At 42.3% G+C, this 22,630-nt stretch overlaps 1 protein-coding gene across 1 annotated transcript in view; it reads left to right on the forward strand.

The window, feature by feature from the left end:
• The window catches only part of LOC126295266 (uncharacterized), a 710,311-nt gene that overhangs the window by 652,041 nt on the left and 35,640 nt on the right, over nt 1-22,630 (forward strand). The window contains exons 74-75 of the mRNA XM_049987689.1: nt 6,882-7,209; nt 13,183-13,500. Of these exons, the coding sequence (XP_049843646.1) occupies nt 6,882-7,209; nt 13,183-13,500 (646 nt within the window). The remainder of the gene's footprint in view (nt 1-6,881; nt 7,210-13,182; nt 13,501-22,630) is intronic.

The raw sequence follows: 22,630 nt of genomic DNA on the forward strand, positions 1-22,630 counted from the left end.
CCCTTAATCGAGCAGGTAGGTTAGAAAATTTAAAAAGAGAAATGGATAGGTTGAAGTTAGATATGGTGGGTATTAGTGAAGTTCGGTGGCAGGAGGAACAAGACTTTTGGTCAGGTGAATACGGGGTTATAAATACAAAATCAAATAGGGGAAATGCAGGAGTAGGTTTCATAATGAATAAAAAATAGGAGTGCGGGTAAGCTACTACAAACAGCATAGTGAACGCATTATTGTGGCCAACATAGACACAAAGTCCATGCCTACTACAGTAGTACAAGTTTATATGCCAACTAGCTTTGAAGAAATGTATGATGAAATAAAAGAAATTATTCAGATAGTGAAGGGAGACGAAAATTTAAGTCGTGGATGACTGGAATTAGAGTGTAGGAAAAGGGAGAGAAGCAATTGGGGCTAAGAATGAAAGAGGGAGCCGCCTGATAGAATTTTGCACAGAGCACAACTTAATCATAGCTAACACTTGGTTTATAGATCACGAAAGAAGGTTGTATACATGGAAGAATCCTGGAGATACTAGAAGGTATCAGATAGATTATATAATGGTAAGACACAGATTTAGGAACCAGGTTTTAAATTGTAAGACATTTCCAGGGGCAGAGTGGACTCTGACCACAATCTATTGGTTATGAACTGTAGATTAAAACTGCAAAAAGGTGGGAATTTAAGGAGATGGGACCTGGATAAACTGAAAGAACCAAAGGTTGTACAGAGTTTCAGGGAGAGCATAAGGGAACAATTGACAGGAATGGGGGAAAGAAATACAGTAGAAGAAGAATGGGTAGCTTTGAGGGATGAAGTAGTGAAGGCAGCAGAGGACAAGTAGGTAAAAGACGAGGACTAGTAGAAATCCTTCGGTAACAGAAGAAATATTGAATTTAATTGATGAAAGGAGAAGATATAAAAATGCAGTAAATGAAGCAGGCAAAAAGGCATACAAACATCTCTAAAATGAGATCGACAAGAAGTGCAAAACGGCTAATCAGGGATGGCTAGAGGACAAATGTAAGGATGTAGAGGCTTATCTGACTAGGGGTAAGATAGATACTGCCTACAGGAAAATTAGAGACCTTTGCAGAGAAGAGAGCCAGTTGTATGAATATCAAGAGTGTTGATGGAAACCCAGTTCTAAGCAAAGAAGGGAAAGCAGAAAGGTGGAAGGAGTATATAGGGTCTATACAAGGGCGATGTACTTGAGGACAATATTATGGAAATCGAAGATGATGTAAATGAAGATGAAATGGGAGATACGATACTGCGTGAAGAGTTTGACAGAGCACCGTAAGACCTGCGCTGAAACAAGGTCCCGGGAGTAGACAACATTCCATTAGAACTACTGACAGCCTTGGGAGAGCCAGTCCTGACACAACTCTACCATCTCATGAGCAAGAAGTATGAAACAGGCAAAATACCCTCAGACTTCAAGAAGAATATAATAATTCCAATCCCAAAGAAAGCAGGTGTTGGCAGATGTGAAAATTACCGACCAATCAGTTTAATAAACCACAGCTGCAAAATACTAACGCCAATTCTTTACAGACGAAAGGAAAAACTGGTAGAAGCCGACCTCGGAGAAGATCAGTTTGGATTCTGTAGAAATATCGGAACACGTGAGGCAATACTGACCCTACGACTTACCTTAGAAGAAAGATTAAGGAAAGGCAAACCTACATTTCAAGCATTTGTAGACTTAGAGGAAGGTTTTGACAATGTTGACTGGAATACTCTCCTTCAAATTCTAAAGGTGGCAGGGGTAAAATACAGGGAGCGAAAGGCTATTTACAATTTGTACAGAAACCAGATGGCAGTTACAGGAGTCGAGGGACATGAAAGGGAGTGAGACACGGTTGTAGCCTATCCTCTTTGTTATTTAATCTGTACATTGAGGAAGCACTAAAGGAGTCAAAGGAGAAATTTGGTGTAGGAATTCAAATCCATGGAGAAGAAATAAAAACTTTGAGGTTCGCTGTTGACATTGTAATTCTGTCAGAGACAGCAAAGGATGTGGAAGATCAGTTGAACGGAATGGACAGTGTCTTGAAAGGAGTATATAAGATGAACATCAACAAAAGCAAAATGAGGATAATGGAATGTAGTCGAATTAAGTCGGGTGATACTGAGGGAATTAGATTAGGAAATGAGAGACTTAAAGTAGTACAGGAGTTTTGCTATCTGGGGAGCAAAATAACTGATGATGATCAAAGTAGAGAGGATATAAAATGGCAAGGAAAGTGTTTCTGAAGAAGAGAAATTTGTTAACATCGAGTATTGATTTAAGTGTCAGTAAGTCATTTCTGAATGTATTTGTATGGAGTGTAGCCATGTATGGAAGTGACATATGGACGATAAATAGTTTAGACAAGAAGAGAATAGAAGCTTTCGAAATGTGGTGCTACAGAAGAATGCTGAAGAATAGATGGGTAGATCACATAACTAATGAGGAAGTATTGAATAGGATTGGGGAGAAGAGGAGTTTGTGGCACAACTTGACTAGAAGAAGGAATCGGTTTGCAGGACACGTTCTGAGGCATCAAGGGATCACCAATTTGGTACTGGAGGGCAGCGTAGAGGGTAAAAATCGTAGAGGGAGACCAAGAGATGAATACACTAAGCAGATTCAGAAGGATGTAGGCTGCAGTAGTGACTGGGAGACGAAGCAGCTTGCACAGGATAGAGCAGCATGGAGAGCTGCATCAAACCAGTCTCAGGACTGAAGACCACAACAACAACAACAACAACAACAACAACAGGCAATTGCCACTCACGGTTGGTGTCCAAATGGTAATCAGCTCTGAGTGTTCTTCTTGAACAGGTTTGTTGTACAGAAATAATGTAAAAGTAATAATACTACACACTAATTCACCTGTCAACATTAGTGAAAACCACAATCCAGAAAATCAGAACCACTTGTTCTCCCTTTGGCAGGAAATCGCACGAAGGATTACTAATTCACAGTAATCTGAGAAATTAAAATGTGAAAATATACGGAGGGTTTAAGATCTCACCGTGCTACTTCAAATAATTGCAGATCATCTGGTGCTCAGGGGAACACACACTCTCTTCAACTGAGTGCAGACCATTAATATTTCTTGTGTATTGGACTACCTGAGAGTCCTGCACTTAAAACTTCAGGTACATTAAGGACTGGACTTTGTACTAAATAAAAGACAAGATAATCCTGTTCACTGAAAAATTTCTTAAATTAGCTCATGGGATAACAGTTGTTCCAAACATGACATTTTGAAATACTTAGTAATGCATAGTGATGTATACATTTACATCTTTCATTTAAGTCAAAGTTACGTTATAAATGAATAACCATGACTAGCAGTTCTTTACTGTATTAAGAGTTCAATGGAAAGCAGTTCTATTTCCATCAAACTCCTCTGTAAATCAAACAACAGAAAATCGAGAATGGAATGTAACAATGTTACATAGAATGAAATTTGCGACTCACCGTGTGGCGGAGATGCCGAGTCGCAGATAGGCACGACAAAAAGACTCCCGCAATTAAAGCTGTCTGCCTAGGACACCAGTAAACAAACTCTATGCACATGACGACACACTCACGCAAACGCATCTCGCACCCACAACAGCAGTATCAGGTAACTGAATCCACTCTGCCTCGTTAAAATTATACAAATAGTTATACGTATGGATAAATTAGTTATAATTGAGACAAATGAAATTAAAAAAGCTTGAAATGGACCAAATTGTGCTTTGTACAGTTATACATCAGCACAACATTTAGCATTGGTCCTCTAAGTGGGTATCTGTAAGAAATGATTACGTAAGTGGTGAGCTCTTCAGACCATAGTTATCACATAGGTATTTGTTTATTATTCTCGTAAGAGTGAACATTAATAAAACAGACAAACTGCAGGAATGGATTCCTGACTGAAGATGGAGAAAAAAAGGCCCAAGAATACGTGTTTGGGGGTGCACCGTTGCCACAGAAAACGGCATTGACGAATGAAAATTCCTCTGACCACATGCTGTGTGTTCGTTGTGTGTTATAGGCTGTGTGATTGATGCAGCATACTGTAAACAGAGAAATGATCTGGTATTCATTTAGGGAAGAAGCTGATGTGGTGTGCGCGTGTACGACCTAGCAGACAGAAAGAATCGAGATGCAGCAGGATATCCGAAAGAGAGTACCCTCACAGATACTGACCACACGACATTTTGAACCCTTTTTGGGCTTCTGTGTGGTCCTGGGTCCTCTTGGACTGACGAAGATGCAGGGAGGCGGCAGACTGAGCGTACACGAGATCTGGGGGACCAGGTGCTACGGGATGTTGAGACGAACCCTAGAACGAACTCCAGGCGAGTTGTCCGCAAACACGGTGTAAGTCAAAGTACTATTTCGTGTATCCTGCACGACAACTGCTACTATTCCTATTACCTGTGACTAGTGCGAGGATTATCCACAGTGGATTTCACTGCACGGGAACGATTTTGTCGATGGTTTTTGCACCATTATGGAATTTCTGTCATCAGTCTTCTTTGCCAAGGAAACACCTTTAACACAACTGACATCTTCAGTCTGTTTACTCACCATCTGTAGGCTACAGACACAGCGTGTGGTCAGAGGAACTTTCATTCATCAGCACCATCTACCGTGACAACGTAGCATTTCTGGACACGGGTTTGTAGGACCGTTTTCCTCTGTTCCCAATCGTGAAACTGACTGTGCAGTTTCAGTTTTATTGATGTTCACTCTGTATCTGGTACTACAGTAATCATTACAGAATGGCCTCATTGAAACTGAGTAAAACACCAACAACCTGGAAAGTTTCTTCGTGTGTTTGTAATACAAAACTAACAATGAGTGTACAATCTGAGAAAAATGACTAAAATGATGCCACATAGGAACGCTAGTTCCTGTTAATCGAGTACAATGGAATAACATTATCTTTGATACACGTACTTCGGTACAATTCTTAAGTTGCTTCACGTGTGTCATTGCAGACATTATAAACTACGTGAAGTATAGCAACTACTGAAATGATAGATTGTCACTAATTAAATACCTCCATTAGTTAACGAGCGTGTAAATGCTAGCCTTTCTTCATGTGATGTTGGTCGTCAGTGATTACTGTTTTGCTTTCAAATTTCCTCGTCTGTTGTAATATACAGCCCTTGAAAGTTGTCCACAGACATGTGGAAAGTTTCGCATTAATGCTAAGGAAAGCTAACACTGTGTTAATTGTACTATTTCCATGCTTTTCACATCTACACACATATTAAGACACCTAAATTCTTCTTTTCTTAAATCATTTTGTCTTCTTCATCAATATCAATGGATTTGATGTGCAAAATAATCCTCCGTGGATATCAAAGCTGTCTCTAATTGTATAGTGCTGTATCCCGTGTGAGAGTTAGAAGCATGGAAAAACCATTAATGCAGCTTTTGTAGGCCATGTTGTTCGTCTCGTGTTCTCTTCTATTTCTTCTACTGTAAACACTTGATCACAGATACAAACAAATGGAAGTGAACCCCGATGAATTGTCTGCTAACGGTTATTTGTATACGGTCACTTCCATAAAGTCCATTGTAAACGAGGCTTAAGAAGAATATAGTGGCAGAATGTAGCGCTAATGAAAGGTTTGTTTTTGAACAGACCGAGGTGCTGTGAAAGATTTATTGGTTTTGGGATGTCGCTACAAAAGAGGCAGTGGAAATGGGAGTCTAGTCCGGTATGGTGATTTGCAACTGAGGTGTGTGTAGGATGTGCTATTACCAAAAATATGTCGCAAACACTCTGACAAGAAACCGACAGAGGCAGCAGCAGAATAGGTGGGAAACGACGGACTGACACCCCTCCAGGGAGCTTCACACCGTCGGCTATGAAATTTCTTCGAGAGGTGTGCATCGGCTCATCTGCCATGCCGTTGACGGAGGAGTCTGTGGCCCAGCAATTGCAAAGAAATGAACTGGACGTGAACCGGACGCACATGACGAATAGGTAATTCATCTAAAAGGTGCAATAATATAATACCGTGGTTCAGGTGATACCTCGAGATGATTTTATGTTGTAACCTCCCAACAGATAAATTACATAATAACCTCCGAACAGTAAAAAATATAGGTATAGCATTCACATTCACGTTTAGTGTAACTACCCAACAGAAAAAATAAGTATATTGCATTCACTTTCTAGTGTAACTTCCCGACAGTAAAAAAATATAATTATATAATTCACATTCAGTGTAACTGCCCAACAGATAAATTCCGTAACCTATCAATAATAAAAATGTGACTAACCTCTCAATAAAATTGTGGCTCACTCGTAACCTTTCAATAATCGACTGTGAATTTAAACTGGTAAATTGGACTTTAGCGATGCTGTGTCATGGCCCTGAAAGATCATTCTGAACAAACTGAAATTCTTAACTCGATAAGGTCGCCGGATAACGCATATATATATATCTGCTCCTAGAAGAATCTTTTCTGGCACAGCCCAGTGCAATGCTGGCCGATAGATTTGTCATGTATAAAAAGAAACAACTGGTTTTTCTTTACAATAATTGGGATGACCACGGATTGGAGAAATTAGTAAATTCTTTAAATTGAGATTAATGATTGTCAAAGTTAATTTTTATAAGAAAGATTATTATTAAGAGATTTTTAAAAAAACATTTACATAGGACTCGACAAAACAATAGTACATATGCGCGAGGCTGCTTGTACCTTATACTACATCGCTCAGGCTCCGCCATTGCTAGCGACAAATTCCTTAATCGTGGACCTTGTACAGTGTAGATGTAGAAGATTTCGTCGACCTACACGATTTTGTGTTCGATGAAGGTGAATTCCTTATTTGTGCTCACTACTGAACAATTGCCGTGCCTGTCGGTTGCAGACCCACGGTACGAGGACGTGTTGGAGAACGACAGATCCTGCGACAGGCGCACGAAGCGGCCACGACGCGGGGGCCCGGCACCGACGGTGCCCACGCAGCGAGCGTCCTCGCACCGCGACCGCTACCGACACGTCGCCGACGACCCCTGTCAGGGGCAACACCGCTGCGGCCCGTCCAACCGCCTCCGGCTGCCGGAGAACGCGACCGGGTCACTGTCGGAGCCCTCGGCACGTACTGCCGACCCATCTGGTGGCGGAGGTAGCGGCGTAGGAAGCAGCGCATTCGGAGGCGGCATTGAGCCGGTCTCCACCTACCCCCACTACTCCAAGTAAAGGAACAGCTCACTACTTTATAGTCGTATCGCTACTCACCTGAGATTCGTTAACATTCCTTATACACTCTCGGTCCACAAATTTGTAGTTAAGGTCGTGGTTTCAGTGCTTCAGGAGTGCCAAATAGTCCCCATATTTTGAGTACAGTGCGCAGATCGTTCATACGATCATTTGGAAATGACAGAAAAGTTCTTCCTTTGGGTGGTGGTCAACTCGTATGTCACATTGGCTCGAATGATTAATGGAAAATCTCATATAAAGATGTGAAACAAATACCAACAAAGAGATAGAGGGGCTGGCTAGTACTTACCTCAGCTCAGTACACCCGATAGATTCACAAAACAGAACAGAAAATTTAGTCTGTAACGGGACTTCGGTCATTTACGATTTAAAAACCCCTTTTCATTCACCTTTCCTTCCCACATTTTCAACCTTTTCTTCTCTTTTCTTCTCTTTTTCTTTTTCTTTTTTATTAACCACTACAATTCCTAGCTTTCGGAACTTTGTTCCTTCATCAGGGAGGGGAGAGGGGAAAGAAGGGAAGAAGGGAAAGTGGATTTAGTTACTCACAACTGACAACCATGCCTCCATCCTTGCTACCCACCCTGTTTACCTTTCCCTGTTGCTTCATAACCTGGGTTGTTTCCGAAAGCTAGGAATGTAAATTTTCTGTTCTGTTTTGTAAATCTATCGGCTGTACTCAGTTGAGGTAAGTACTGGCCAGCCCCTCTATCTCTTTATTAGTATTTGTTTCACATTGGCTTGAATGTCAGTTATGTCATCAAAACATTGACACTTTGTGTGAATTTTTGCAATTTAATTATGTGGTATGTTTGTACCGATATCACGATCATGTCACGTCTGAGGATTTTTCAGAAAAGAATTAACCACCTTTTTGCATTTTAACCGAGTCACGGCAGGCTTTTGTACATCACTGTTTTCATTTGAGAGTCGAGGTGTGCGGGAAAAACTTCGAAACGTTCTGGAGAATATCGTTACTAATCTATTCGTTGTGTCGCTTCTTTGCAGTGTGTAACACTGTGATGTGCTACAGCCACGCGTCCACTTCTCGACACTGCGTGCTCGCAAGTGTCCGTGCGTCGAGGCAGTTTATTTGTGTCATAAAGTTGGTAAATACTCCCCTCATTGCCACGTGGATATTACAAAACCAGAATGTAACAAAATACTTACCACCAATGTGTGCAGTTTCAGTTGGTTAGTAAAATGCTTGCCAACTGATAATTCTTCAGTTATATTAGTACAGACACTTTTCCTGTTTAAAACATTTCCTCGCACCTTAATGTAATTTGTCTGATGTAATGCTGCTTCGACAGTGGTTATGTGTCTGTTTTTTCATAAAAAATTTAAATTTTGAATAATCTTGTCTGTGGCTTAAACAAACGTGTGTATCAGATGATAGATGGCATTTCTAACTAGTGATGTAACTTTGTTGTGACACATTTTTGCTTTAAAAGTTTTCAATATATTCACACAATAAACTAATAAAGATTGTTCATCACAAAAAGGTGCCAATGACTATGAATTAAACTCCTCTAGTGTGGTTTTTGCACTACGCATTTATATATTATACAGGGTAACTTAAAATCTAGTGTCATTCATATTTACGTGTTGACAGTGACAAGTATAATTTATAATAAAGTTAATACATAAAAATTTTAGCTGTGTAATAGAAAAACTTGTTAAACGTGGAATGTGACGTGAATGAGAATGGAAATACTAATAAACGTGTGAAATAATGTCATTAACGGATTTCGTAGTGAGCGAGTGGTGTTCGCCCTGTGGGTATCTGACGATTTGTTTGGTGTCGTCACATTTCGCCACGTTGCATACACACCCGTCCACTGCCAAGACTCATGAGGATAAGGTGGAGAAGAACAGGAAGTGCAGTACAAAGCTGTAAATAACAACGTGTTTTTTTGTTATACAATACATACCAATATTTAGCAATGTAACATATTAATTTGTGAATGTTGTACTCTAAGTAATGTAATTTCATAGAGAACTTTTGTGACATAATAGCTTTGATAATGTAATAAATACAGTTAATGCTATGCTTCAGAGGTTAGTAGTATTTGCAACATATTTTTTCCTTTTCATTTGAGACCTCATTGCCACAATCCCAAAGTTGTGTCCATTGTGCATATTCAGAAAGTGTCAGCACCATGTGTCCCATACTTTATTATCGTGCTCTGGTGATTTAAGGCTCACACCATAAAGATACAGCTGAAATTACAAATGGCCGTAATTAACCAATTATCCAGATTACATGTATATATGACCTGAAATGAAACACACAAAATTCAAGCTTTCACAACCAACGTTTGCTTCTTCAGGAAAGAGGGAAGGAGAGGGAATGACAAAAGGATGTGGGTTTTAAGGGAGATGGTAAGGAGTCATTCCAATCCCGGTAGCGGAAAGACTTACCTTAGGGGGTCCTTTTTTTTACACACACACGAAGTGCTCGATGATTATATGAACTTATTGCCAAGTTTGTTATTCCTTGCTTTATCAAGAATTGAATTTTGGTGTCAACTCTGTCTTCATAGACCAGCATATGCGTGCAGGTGTACTAAGAAAATCTGATGATCATTCACATATAATTGATGCACTAAATTCTAAATCTGTACTTGCAGTATGGAAAATATACCTTTGAGAAACCCCAATATTGTCTTCAACACTTTCATTTACATCTCAATACAACAGAGTTTCCCACTAATTAAATCAAATAATTCTTTCACTGTTATTTCCACAGTGTGAAATCGGCACAGTCATATCTCCATCTAGCTCACATCTTTCCCCATTCATCAGGGGTCAGTTTAATTTACAGTATTTACTCGAATCTAAGCCACACTTTTTTTCTGGGTTTTGTAATCCAAAAAAACGCCTGCAGCTTAGAATAGAGTGCAAAGTAAGCGGAAGTTCTGGAAAATGTTTGTAGGCGCCGCCACAACTAACTTCTGCCGTTGAATATATGTAGCACTACACAGGCATGCTTTTCAGGCACAAAGATAAATACTGGCGCAAAAACCTTTGCGTCAGTAAACAAAAAGGGGGTGGAAGATGAGCGTTTTTTCTCCACTCTGAGTTTTGACCACTGGATTTTCATATACACTCCTGGAAATTGAAATAAGAACACTGTGAATTCATTGTCCCAGGAAGGGGAAACTTTATTGGCACATTCCTGGGGTCAGATACATCACATGATCACACTGACAGAACCACAGGCACATAGACACAGGCAACAGAGCATGCACAATGTCGGCACTAGTACAGTGTATATCCACCTTTCGCAGCAATGCAGGCTGCTATTCTCCCATGGAGATGATCGTAGAGATGCTGGATGTAGTCCTGTGGAATGGCTTGCCATGCCATTTCCACCTGGCGCCTCAGTTGGACCAGCGTTCGTGCTGGACGTGCAGACCGCGTGAGGCGACGCTTCATCCAGTCCCAAACATGCTCAATGGGGGACAGATCCGGAGAGCTTGCTGGCCAGGGTAGTTGACTTACACCTTCTAGAGCACGTTGGGTGGCACGGGATACATGCGGACGTGCATTATCCTGTTGGAACAGCAAGTTCCCTTGCCGGTCTAGGAATGGTAGAACGATGGGTTCGATGACGGTTTGGATGTACCGTGCACTATTCAGTGTCCCCTCGACGATCACAAGAGGTGTACGGCCAGTGTAAGAGATAGCTCCCCACACCTTGATGCCGGGTGTTGGCCCTGTGTGCCTCGGTCGTATACAGTCCTGATTGTGGCGCTCACCTGCACGGCGCCAAACACGCATACGACCATCATTGGCACCGAGGCAGAAGCGACTCTCATCGCTGAAGACGACACGTCTCCATTCGTCCCTCCATTCACGCCTGTCGCGACACCACTGGAGGCGGGCTGCACGATGTTGGGGCGTGAGCGGAAGACGGCCTAACGGTGTGCGGGACCGTAGCCCAGCTTCATGGAGACGGTTGCGAATGGTCCTCGCCGATACCCCAGGAGCAACACAGTGTCCCTAATTTGCTGGGAAGTGGCGGTGCGGTCCGCTACGGCACTGCGTAGGATCCTACGGTCTTGGCGTGCATCCGTGCGTCGCTGCGGTCCGGTCCCAGGTCGACGGGCACGTGCACCTTCCGCCGACCACTGGCGACAACATCGATGTACTGTGGAGACCTCACGCCCCACGAGTTGAGCAATTCGGCGGTACGTCCACCCGGCCTCCCACATGCCTACTATACGCCCTCGCTCAAAGTCCGTCAACTGCACATACGGTTCACGTCCACGCTGTCGCGGCATGCTACCAGTGTTACAGACTGCGATGGAGCTCCGTATGCCACGGCCAACTGGCTGACACTCATGGCGGCGGTGCACAAATGCTGCGCAGCTAGCGCCATTCGACGGCCAACACCGCGGTTCCTGGTGTGTCCGCTGTGCCGTGCGTGTGATCATTGCTTGTACAGCCCTCTCGCAGTGTCCGGAGCAAGTATGGTGGGTCTGACACACCGGTGTCAATGTGTTCTTTTTTCCATTTCCTGGAGTGTATTACCCAACGAAGTAAATACAAATTCCGTATTGTGCATCTTCGAATGTAGCAGCATTTCAATGTACTACGAAAATCCGACTGGCAAGAGTGTTTGGGATGTTTGTCAATATGGCCAACTCTACGTTCTGAAATTTTTCCCACCTGTGAGAAGAGATGGTTGCTAATAGGAACTTTCATGAATTGTGAATCACATGCAGTATTCTCTTCACCATAAGAATAATATGAATATAAACATTTTGCCATGTATTCTTTCGTGTTTGCTTTTATCTCATTTAAATCCTGTCTGCCTAATTAACTACGAAACTAGAGTGAGACAACAGCAAACGCGGAAGAATATACGTATCGTGTCATGTTTACATTCGTATTATTCTTATGCCTAATAGTGGTACAGTCAGAAATGAATCACAGCAATTGACTAGATTTTTAAATCTACGATGACTAATTTTTGTACAGAATGTAATGTACTGAAGAGGCGATTGGAAAGATTTTCAAATGGAGAAACATTTTCACTAAATTCTCGTTCAGAATACCTTCTATCATACGCTGTCTATTATATGGTTATTGTTGACCATTATAAAGAAAGCAGAAGTGTAGGTAACAGCAAATAGCAGTCTCTTGCCATTGTTTCGCCAACAAGGAGATTCGCTCTTTTTTTTAAAGCGGCAGTAGCGCACACAAAAGCAAGCCATGCCACGATTGGTGACAGGTCATAAACACACATTATCAGAATGCAAACAAACACTGCACGACACAGTACAGTAATGCATTTTCAACTTAGAGTGACGTAAACACCTATAACATAGAGAACGACACTTACCAGATGAAAGAAAAATAAGCAATCAATTCAAACCAAATGAAGCATGTGAAAAAAGAAGGGTACCTGTATAAATACGGACGGAGCACCTGAAACATAGCAGTGGCTACCTTGTAAAGCTTAACTGCTAAGCTAACGACTCGAACCAAACTACTGTAGCTGTATCGTCATTCATCCGACCTAAATTGTGTCTCATATTATAATGGACCAACTTTGTTTCGATATGGAGGTGCAGCCTAAAACTTTTCTCTCCCTTTGTATTTCGAGTCTCAAATTTCAGGTGTGGCTTAGATTCTTTTTTTTTTTTTTTTCCTCGCCCTTGTTTTCGAGTCTCATTTTTCAGGTGCGGCTTAGATTCGAGTAAATACGGTTATGTGATCAAAAAAAATCAGTATAAATCTGAAAACTTAATAAACCACGGAATGATGTAGATAGAGGGGCAAAAATTGACACACATGCTTGGAATGACATGGGGTTCTATTGGGGGAGGGGTTGGGAGGGCATATTGCTAGACGCATGAAAGATCTATTGCGCGCGTCGTTTGGTGAACTTCTCGAGTGTTTAATGATAAAACACTGTCTCTGTCACACTGAAACAGCACCTCCGTCCCGACCTCGGGCGGTCTCTCGGTCTCCGGGGACGACGACGCCGTCCGGCCCGCCTACGAGCCGCCCCTCCCTGGCGAAAGCGGCTGCTGCGAGGACGGTGCCTCGGCACCGGACGCGGTGACGTCGACAGGTGGTGCCGCTACTCTGACGTCCCCATCTGGTGGCACCGGTGACGGCGGGCGGGGAACCGCTGTGGGCAGTGCGGCGGGCGAGGAGCGGACCTCTGGTGCCGCAGCGTCTGCCAGTAGGAAACCGGCGTTCTCCTACGAGGAGCTGATTGCTATGGCCATAATGAAGTCGCCGCACAGGTTGGTGACACTTCCTCAGTGTGTTGAATCCCTTCGTGAAAATACATTACACTGTCCTTAAAATAGTCCATTGTAATGTGGCACTACTCCTGGTATATTACATGTATGGTACACATACTAAATTGGTGTTGTTTGGTTTCCGGTATTTCTCCTTTGTTTCACTTGTCAGTTATCCTTGTCATACCGGTACAATTGCTCTATCCGACACCGTCAGCAGCTACCAGGCTATCAATATACAGGGCGTTACAAAAAGGTACAGCCAGACTTTCAGGAAACATTCCTCACACACAAAGAAAGAAAAGATGTTATGTGGACATGGGTCCGGAAACGCTTACTTTCCATGTTAGAGCTCATTTTATTACTTCTCTTCAAATGACATTAATCATGGAATGGAAACACACAGCAACAGAACATACCAGCGTGACTTCAAACACTTTGTTACAGGAAATGTTCATAATGTTCTCCATTAGCGAGGATACGTGCATCCACCCTCCGTCGCACGGAATCCCTGATGTGCTGATGCAGCCCTGGAGAATGGCATACTGTATCACAGCCGTCCACAATACGAGCATGAAGAGTCTCTACATTTGGGACCGGGGTTGCGTAGACGAGAGCTTTCAGATGCCCCATAAGTGAAAGTCGAGAGGGTTGACGTCAGGAGAGCGTGGAGGCCACGGAATTGGTCCACCTCTACCAATCTTTTGGTCACCGAATCTGTTGTCGAGAAGCGAGACGGACACTTCGACTGAAATGTGCAGGAGCTCCATTGTGCATGAACCACATGTTGTACTAGCAGCACAGGTAGAGTATCCTGCACGATATCATGATAACGTGCTCCATTGAGCAGTACACACTGATGAAACTAAAATGAGCTCTAATATGGAAATTAAGCGTTTCCGGACATATGTGCACATAACATATTTCCTTTATTTGTGTGTGAGGAATGTTTCGTGAAAGTTTGGCTGTACCTTTTTGTAACACCCTATATGTCTTTCCCTACAGTTTTCACCTCCTAGAAATCCCCTCACTGCTATACAAGTTATTACCTGATGTCTTAACACTTTTCTTATCATCCTCTCCTTCCTTTTCAATGATTACACCGTACTTCTCCTTCACCAATTGTGCGCAGAAACTTCTCATTTCTCATCCTGTCAGTCTACCTAATTATCAAAATCCTTCTTTAGCTCCATATTTCAAATGCCTCCACTCTCTTCTTCAATTCCAGTTTCTCCACAGTCCAGCCTGTGCCTGCCCTGCTCCAGGCATACATTCTCAAAAATTTTCACCTCAGATTGAAGTGTATATTTCATACTACTAGACTACTACTGTCGAAGAACCCCCTCTTTGCCTGAGGTAGATAGGTTTTTTATATTCTCTTTCCTGTGTGTCTCGTGTTATTTTGTTTCCCGGGTAGCAGAACTGCTTCATTTCGTCTACTCTGTGGTGACCAACTTCGATGTTAAATTTATTGCCGTTTTCGTGTCTGCTGCTCCCCTTTACTTTCTGTCTGTCTCATATCTAAGTGTATCCGTGTTATTCTTTCCTTTCACCAGCTGTATCTGCAGTTTTCACCTGTGACTCATGCCGCAGTACGTGTCCGGTCGTTCCACCTTTACATTTCTTTCTTTTCTTGTGTAGGCACTCCTACTCGGCAATTTGTTAATTTATTGCTGCTTTATGTCGGCACGTGTTTCCCGATATAGAACGCCCTCTCGCTTTCTGCAAATTGTGCTAGGAAGTGTTGTGGTTTCAAAATTTTTGTTTAAGTAATATACGAGAAGGTGGCATAACCCACCACTGTCCAAACTGTAGTTTTGCTTTAGGGATCGACGTGAGGCACTAGCAGGTTACGGAGAGCACCGATTGCGCACTTTTGCCCGGCTCCTCTGCCGAATTCGTGCCACTCCAGATAGTTTCTGCTCGCTTCCGACCTTAGCTGTGCAACACCATTGTGCTCTGTAACAGTAAGCAGCCATTGTGAATATAATGTTGATACACGTGCACTGTTGTGTGTGGCGATTGTTAATATTATTTACAAAATTGAGCAAAAACGGTGTACCCGGTCCTCCTAGCGACTCGCCACTGCCTCAAAAATCTTGCATAAGGAAAACCATTAAAAATTTTTTTTGTTAAAATGTGTGTTGTCCTGCTGCTACTTGGCGAATAGATTTTTTTTATCCATCCCTATTATAGAACAAAAGCAGAGGGATACTAACAATGAGAGTTTGAATGTCACGTGGCAGTGTGCTGCAAAGATCACAGAGCAACTCTTCAATCCATTTCTATGAACCACCTCAAATATTTCACTCTCAGCTCTTATCCGACGCATTCAGATTTCCATCTTTTTATCTCTCTGATGTTGTTCGTGTGTAGAAAAGGGGTTTGTGCCAACAGTGAGCCGCAGAGCTCCATCGAACAATGGGGCAAAGAAAGGGTGGGAGGGTTTCGTGATGAATGTATCGGCATGCTTATCCCTCAGCTCACAAAGTGCATTGAGAATGGAGGTGACCAAGTTAAGAAACAACATTTGTGAATTTTTAAATCTTCATTAATATATTGTCTTTTTGATTTTTAAAGAATTAAACACACTGAATTTCTGGACAGGCCCCACGTTATTTCCTCAGCTTAACAAAAGTATGAGTGTGTAGCCCATGTAGTACTTGAGATGAAGCACAGCAACGGCTCACTTCATACACGGAGTGTGCGAAGCAAAATGTTGTCCCTCAGCGTCGACAAAGGGGGACGAGATTAGAATCTGACTGGGGTCTCGTAAAGTGGGGGTGCCACATGGGTGTGTTGTAGATCCGTTGCTTTTCTCGGTGTATATCTATGATCTGCCACTAAACATGTGAAACGACTGAAAAATTGTTATGATGGCAGCTGTGATGTAAACGGTATAGTTAAAAGGACGCCAGTCAGTACCATTAGCACATGGCTTTCAGAGAACAGATTAACTGTAATAAAACATAAAACATGTAGTTTCTGTCATGGAACTCTAATAAAAGTGATGTTTTTCTGTCCAAAGATATCAAACAGTCAGTGAAATTGACCATTCTTAAAATCTGCTACTTAGAATAAATGGATGGCTTTCATGAAAGTATCACATTTCTGTGGTCGTGTGCTGAAACTGAATGCTGCTAGCTTCAACATAAAAATCAGCTCCATTCTCCACGACACTGAAACAAGGAGGATTCTTTTCTTTGCCTCACTCTGTTATCTTGTACAGTATTATATTTTGAGCGAACTCTTCCACTTGCCGAGAATACGAGGTACAGTAGAGCGTCGATTATCCGGATGTCGGTGAACTGAAAGACAGCTTGACCGAACTGTGTACTCGCTCACACCTGTTACTCTCCGTCATCCCCCTCACTCCCAAACCAAGTTCCCCACAGTAGTCGCCGCACTGGGCCACCGCTGCTTCTCACGGGGCCTTCACGAGGTGCTGCTGACTGGCCGATAGGCACACTTCTGTCGGCTCGGCACTGGCAGTAGAAGTAGTGGCAGTATCAAAGCTGTTCACAGCAACAGCTTAGAGTTGAGGCGTGCCGCTCCACGCAGTTTGAAGGATTGCGCATCTCCGAGAAGAGCTTCTCACGGTGCAAACGGTCACCTTCTGTTCTCTGTTACGACCACTCGTGTGCTGCTGCTGCGTGAAGAAGTGAACTTGACGATACAGAATGCTTAAACGTAAACGTGTTGTCCTTTCTGTGAAGGACGAGTATGAGATTATTACTATATATTTGTACTGAAGGTGCCTTTGTATGTTACTTTGTAATACTAAAAGAGATGCCTGTTTTTATGAATAAATTTTCTGTACAATACTTCTTTTTGGCAAATAAACATGTACAGTTCGATTATCCGAACAAACCAGTTTTCCGAGCACCCGTGTCCCCCAATTACTTTGGATAATTGTCACTCTACTGTAACTTAAAAAAGAAACCAAACTTTTTCTGTGTCAGCTATATTGCTTGTTGAACAAAATTTGAAGCACTGTCCCCTTCAAAATAGTTTCCTCTACTGGTAATACAGTGTTCCCATTGTTTCTTCCAGTTTTGGAATGCCTTTCGGAACACATTTTGTGGGACGGCGTGCAGTTTTCTTGTCACGCTGTCCTCTTTCTCCTCTACGGTTTGGAAATGACGCCCTTTCAGTGTCTTTTGTAGTTTGGGAAATGGGAAAAAGTCTGCCGGGTTAGGTCCGGAGACTACGGTGAATGGAGCACAATGGGAACGTGGTGTTTCGCTAGATAGCTGGAGGAGTGATGCGTGAGCTGGCGCAGTGTTGTGGTGCCACATCCGGCTCTGGTTTTCCCACAGTTCGGGCCTCTTCCTGAGCACGGCATCCCTCGTGCACACTAGGACACTCTCTTGTCCATCACCTGACCGTCTGGCGCAAATTCGTGACGGATAATGCCCTTGTTGTTAAAAAACACATCCGTCACAACCTTGATCTTTGACTGAGTCGTGCTGCTTTTTTTGGATACGGTGAACCTTTGCCCACCCGCCGTGATGACTGCATCTTTGTTTCAGCGTCATAGCCATACACCCACATCTCGTCACCTGTTACGATGTTCTTAAGAAAGTTTCCATTGTCATTAACAGCGTCTAACAACCCTAACACAACAAAGGTCAGCATTTAATAATGATTGTGGTGTTGCTCACACTACTAAATACTGCATTTTCGGGCAACAACATTGTTATTATGTGGCAGGTGTCACTAGAGCACAGTTAATAAAGTCATTTCGTGTAATAATGAATAAATTATGCACTCATCTTTTCGTGTTTCCCACGCTGGTCTCGTTGTAAAATCATGGCTCAATCGTCGAAGATCTAGGTGGTAATGATTCAAAGTTCGGATGCAAAGAGGCCTAGGGGTTATTCTGCTATATTCAAAAGTTTTATAGATGTGTTTCACAAACCATTCTTGAAGATTACACTTTTGCAAGTTAGGACAATGGTGATGTAAAAAAATAATCAGCACTCCGAATTTAAGTTACACTTTTTTTTAAATTACTTTTTCTGCAATATCACGTAACACACAAAACATCACTTCACAATACAAAACACCGTTGAAACACCGTTAAAGTTCACATTTTATAAGCTGGCTACAATTTGCGTCTTTCCAACATATCGTCCGAGACTTGACTTTCTCAAGATCTGACTCTCTAACTGCTTTCGCGCCCAAATATCAAGAGTTACAAGTACGACAAAGATCATAGTGACAAAAGAAAAAAATACACATAAGAATAATATCATTGCAATATAAACATATTGATGTATCAAAGCACCTCTACATTAATGAAATCAAATCTGAATGTTGTCTCAGAGATATGTTAACTACTTCACAGAAACACAGTAGAATACTACTGGTATCGAGAGGTTCAGGTGAGCTGCCGTAATGGTAACATAATTCAAGTACCAATACAAGAGGCAGGCAGTTACTCGTACACAGGGCTATTTCTTATCTTCGATCAACAAACGCGAGGCGAATTTTACATTGACATGATACATCTCAAGTTTTTCACTCAAAATTTGATGGCACGATCGTACACTGATGCCCACCTCCTCAGCAACTTCCCGAACAGTTAAATGAAAATTTCCGCTAGTTGTGCACAAACGCTATCCACGTGGCCATCATATGTCAATGTGGGAGGACGTCCAGACACACACACACACACACACACACACACACACACACACACACACACATATTATTTTTCAAGATCCCTCATTGCACTCGTCCGACGAACAGGCTGTACACGTACTTACTTCTGCGGCTGTGGTCTGCTTGTTAATTGTCCGAGCGACACAAGGCGAATAGCAATTTGTCTTCGAAACATGCCACTAAGTGCACTCGGTAGCAGTAATGCACTGTCTTTGCTGGTTGGTGCACTATTTCAAAAGTTCATATTCTCAACCCGGGAAAGGGTGGTCTCAGACACGCGCAGTGTCAATTTACGAACTTCATGTAGACTGTTGTCAAAATGTCTCGGAATTTTAGCTGTACATAAAGGGTGATTCTGTGATAATGTTACAAACTTATAGGTGTGATCGAGAAGGGTAAATCTATAAATGTGACGTAAGAGACTCTGGTCCTGAAACAACTGAGTCGAAAGTTGTAAGTGAAACTAATTCCAGTACCACTGATACTGGAATACAGGATGTCACAGAAGGAATGGGCATTATTCAGGTATATGACGAGAAAGATAATTCAGAACAAAAAAGTCGAGTAAACGTGGGCTCTAAATTGCATACCTTAAGAGCTCCGAGCACTTTTCATCTTCAGTATTTTGAAACAAATCTGTTCTACAACAAGCTCTTTGCTTTCCTTAATTTTGGAGGTTGTAGTGTGGACCAAAACAAGAAAAAAAAGTCCAGTAAACATTTGCCCCAAAGTGCATACCGTAAGAGCTATGAGCAGAAGATGAACACATCTTCAGTACTGTGAAACACAAATCTTTTAAAGAAACAATAGCTCACAGCTCTTAAAGTATGCTTTTTAGAGTCCATGTGCCTTTTGTGAACTGTTTGTGAAATATTCCTGAATATTGACCATTCCTCATGTGACACCCTCTACGAGGGGTTGCAAAAATAAAAACTGCTTATGTGTTTGGGGTAAACTTTTTTTTATTTTTCGACATAGTCTCCTTTTAGACTTACACACTTCATCCAACCCTGTTCTAATTTGTTGATCCCTTCAGAATAGTAGGAATTGTCCAAGTCTGCAAAATAGCTGTTAGTTGCTGCAATCACCTCGTCGTTTGAATAAAATCTTGGTTCCGCCAGCAATTTTTTCAAATTCGTAAACAAACAGTAGTCCGAGGCAGCAAAGTCTGGAGAATAGGGGGATGTGAAACGAGTTGGAATCCTATTTCCAATAATTTTCCATAACTGCTGAGGTGTGTGCTGATGCATGGAAAAGGACTTTTTTGCGGTCCAATCACTGCTGCTGCTTTCTTTTTTTTTCTTTTTCAGCTCAATTTTCAAACCATCCAATAACGATGTATAATATGCACCTGTAATAGTTTTACTCTTTTCCAGAAATTTGATGAGGATTATCCCTCGTGAATCCCAAAAGACAGTTGCCATAACATTTCCGGCTAATGGAATGGTCTTTGTCTTTTTTTGGTGCAGATTCTCCCTTGGTAACCCATTGTTTGGATTGTTTTTTGGTCTCAGGAGTATAGTAATGTAATCATGTTTCATCCACAGTGATGAAACTATGCTTAAACTTACGCAGATTCTTCCTGAACAGCTGCAAACCATCCTTGCAACACTTAACACGTTTTTGGTCAAGCATGGGCAATGGCGATCGCAGAACCCATCTTGCGGATAGCTTTCTCGTGTCCAAATGTTTACACAAAATATTATGTACCATTTCATTCAACATGCCCACAGCACTAGCAATGTCACGCACCTTAATCTTCTGTCATCCATCACCGTGTCATGGATTTTATCAATGATTTGTGCAGTCATAACCTCCACAGGGCGTCCAGAACATTCAACATCACTTGTGCCTATATGGCCACTCCAAAAATTTTGAAACCACTTATTAACTGTTTTAATTGAAGGTGCAGAGTCACCGTAATGTTTATCAAGCTTCTCTTTAGTCTCATGAGGCGTTTTGCCTTTCATAAAGTAATGATTAATCACCACACAAAATTCTTTTTCGTCCATTTTTTGACACTCAATTGACTTCCTCGATTCACACAGATGCCAAACACAAAGAAATAGAACACTGTGGCTCAAACTCACTGTGCATTTTTTCCAAAAATGCTACTAACTAAACGTGACCTCAATATGCGCTGGTGGGGCCATCTCTCAGACTTTGCACAGACTTTTCAAACACCCCTCGTATTCCACTGTCAGAAGTATCAAAAAGATTTTCACTTATAACTTTAGATTCAGTTGTTCCTGGATCAGTGTCCCTCACCTCAAATCAGTTCACTTACCCTTCTCCATTGTGCCTGGAAGTTTGTGACAGCAACACGGGATCACTTTTCTACAGGATGTTACAAAAAGGTATAGCCAAACTTACAGGAAACATTCCTCACACACAAAGAAAGAAAGTATGTTATGTGGATGTGTCCGGAAATGCTTACTTCTCTTCAAATGACGTTAATCATGGAGTGGAAACACACAGCAACAGAACATACCAGCGTGACTTAAACACTTCGTTACAGGAAATGTTCAAAATGTCCTCCATTAGCGAGGATACGTGCATCCACCTTCCGTCGCACGGAATCCCTGATGCGCTGATGCAGCCCTGGAGAATGGCGTATCGTATCACAGCCATCCACAATACAAGCACGAAGAGTCTCTACATATGGTACCAGGGGTGTGTAGACGAGAGCTTTCAAATGCCCCCATAAATAAAAGTCGAGAGGTTTGAGGTCAGGAGAGCGTGGAGGCCACGGAATTGGTCAGCTTCTACCAATCCGTCGGTCACCGAATCTGTTGTTGAGAAGCCTACGAAACACTTGGACTGAAATGTGCAGGAGCTCCATCGTGCATGAACCACATGTTGTGTTGTACTTGTAAAGGCACATGTTCTAGCAGCACAGGAAGAGTATCCAGTATGAAATCATGATAACGTGCTCCATTGAGCATAGGTGGAAGAATATGGGGCAACATCGAGACATCAGCAACAATGCCTGCCCAAACATACAAAGAAAATCTGTGTCAATGACATGATTGCAAAATTGTGTGCGGATTCTCGTCAGCCCACACATGTCGATTGTGAAAATTTACAATTTGATCACGTCGGAATGAAGCCTCATCCGTAAAGAGAACATTTGCACTGAAATGAGGATTGACACATTGTCGGGTGAACCATTCGTAGAAGTGTACCCGTGGAGGCCAACCAGCTGCTGATAGTTCCTGCACACGCTGTACACGGTACGGAAACAACTGGTTCTCCCGTAGCACTCTCCATACAGTGACGTGGTCAACGTTACCTTGTATAGCAGCAACTTCTCTGACGCTGACATTAGGGTTATCGTCAACTGCAAGAAGAATTGCCTCGTCCATTGCAGGTGTCCTCGTCGTTCTAGGTCTTCACCAGTCGCGAGTAGTAGGCTGGAATGTTCCGTGCTCCCTAAGACGCCGATCGATTGCTTCGAACGTCTTCC

Source organism: Schistocerca gregaria, chromosome 11, assembly GCF_023897955.1.
Source record: "Schistocerca gregaria isolate iqSchGreg1 chromosome 11, iqSchGreg1.2, whole genome shotgun sequence".
NCBI lineage: Eukaryota > Metazoa > Arthropoda > Insecta > Orthoptera > Acrididae > Schistocerca > Schistocerca gregaria.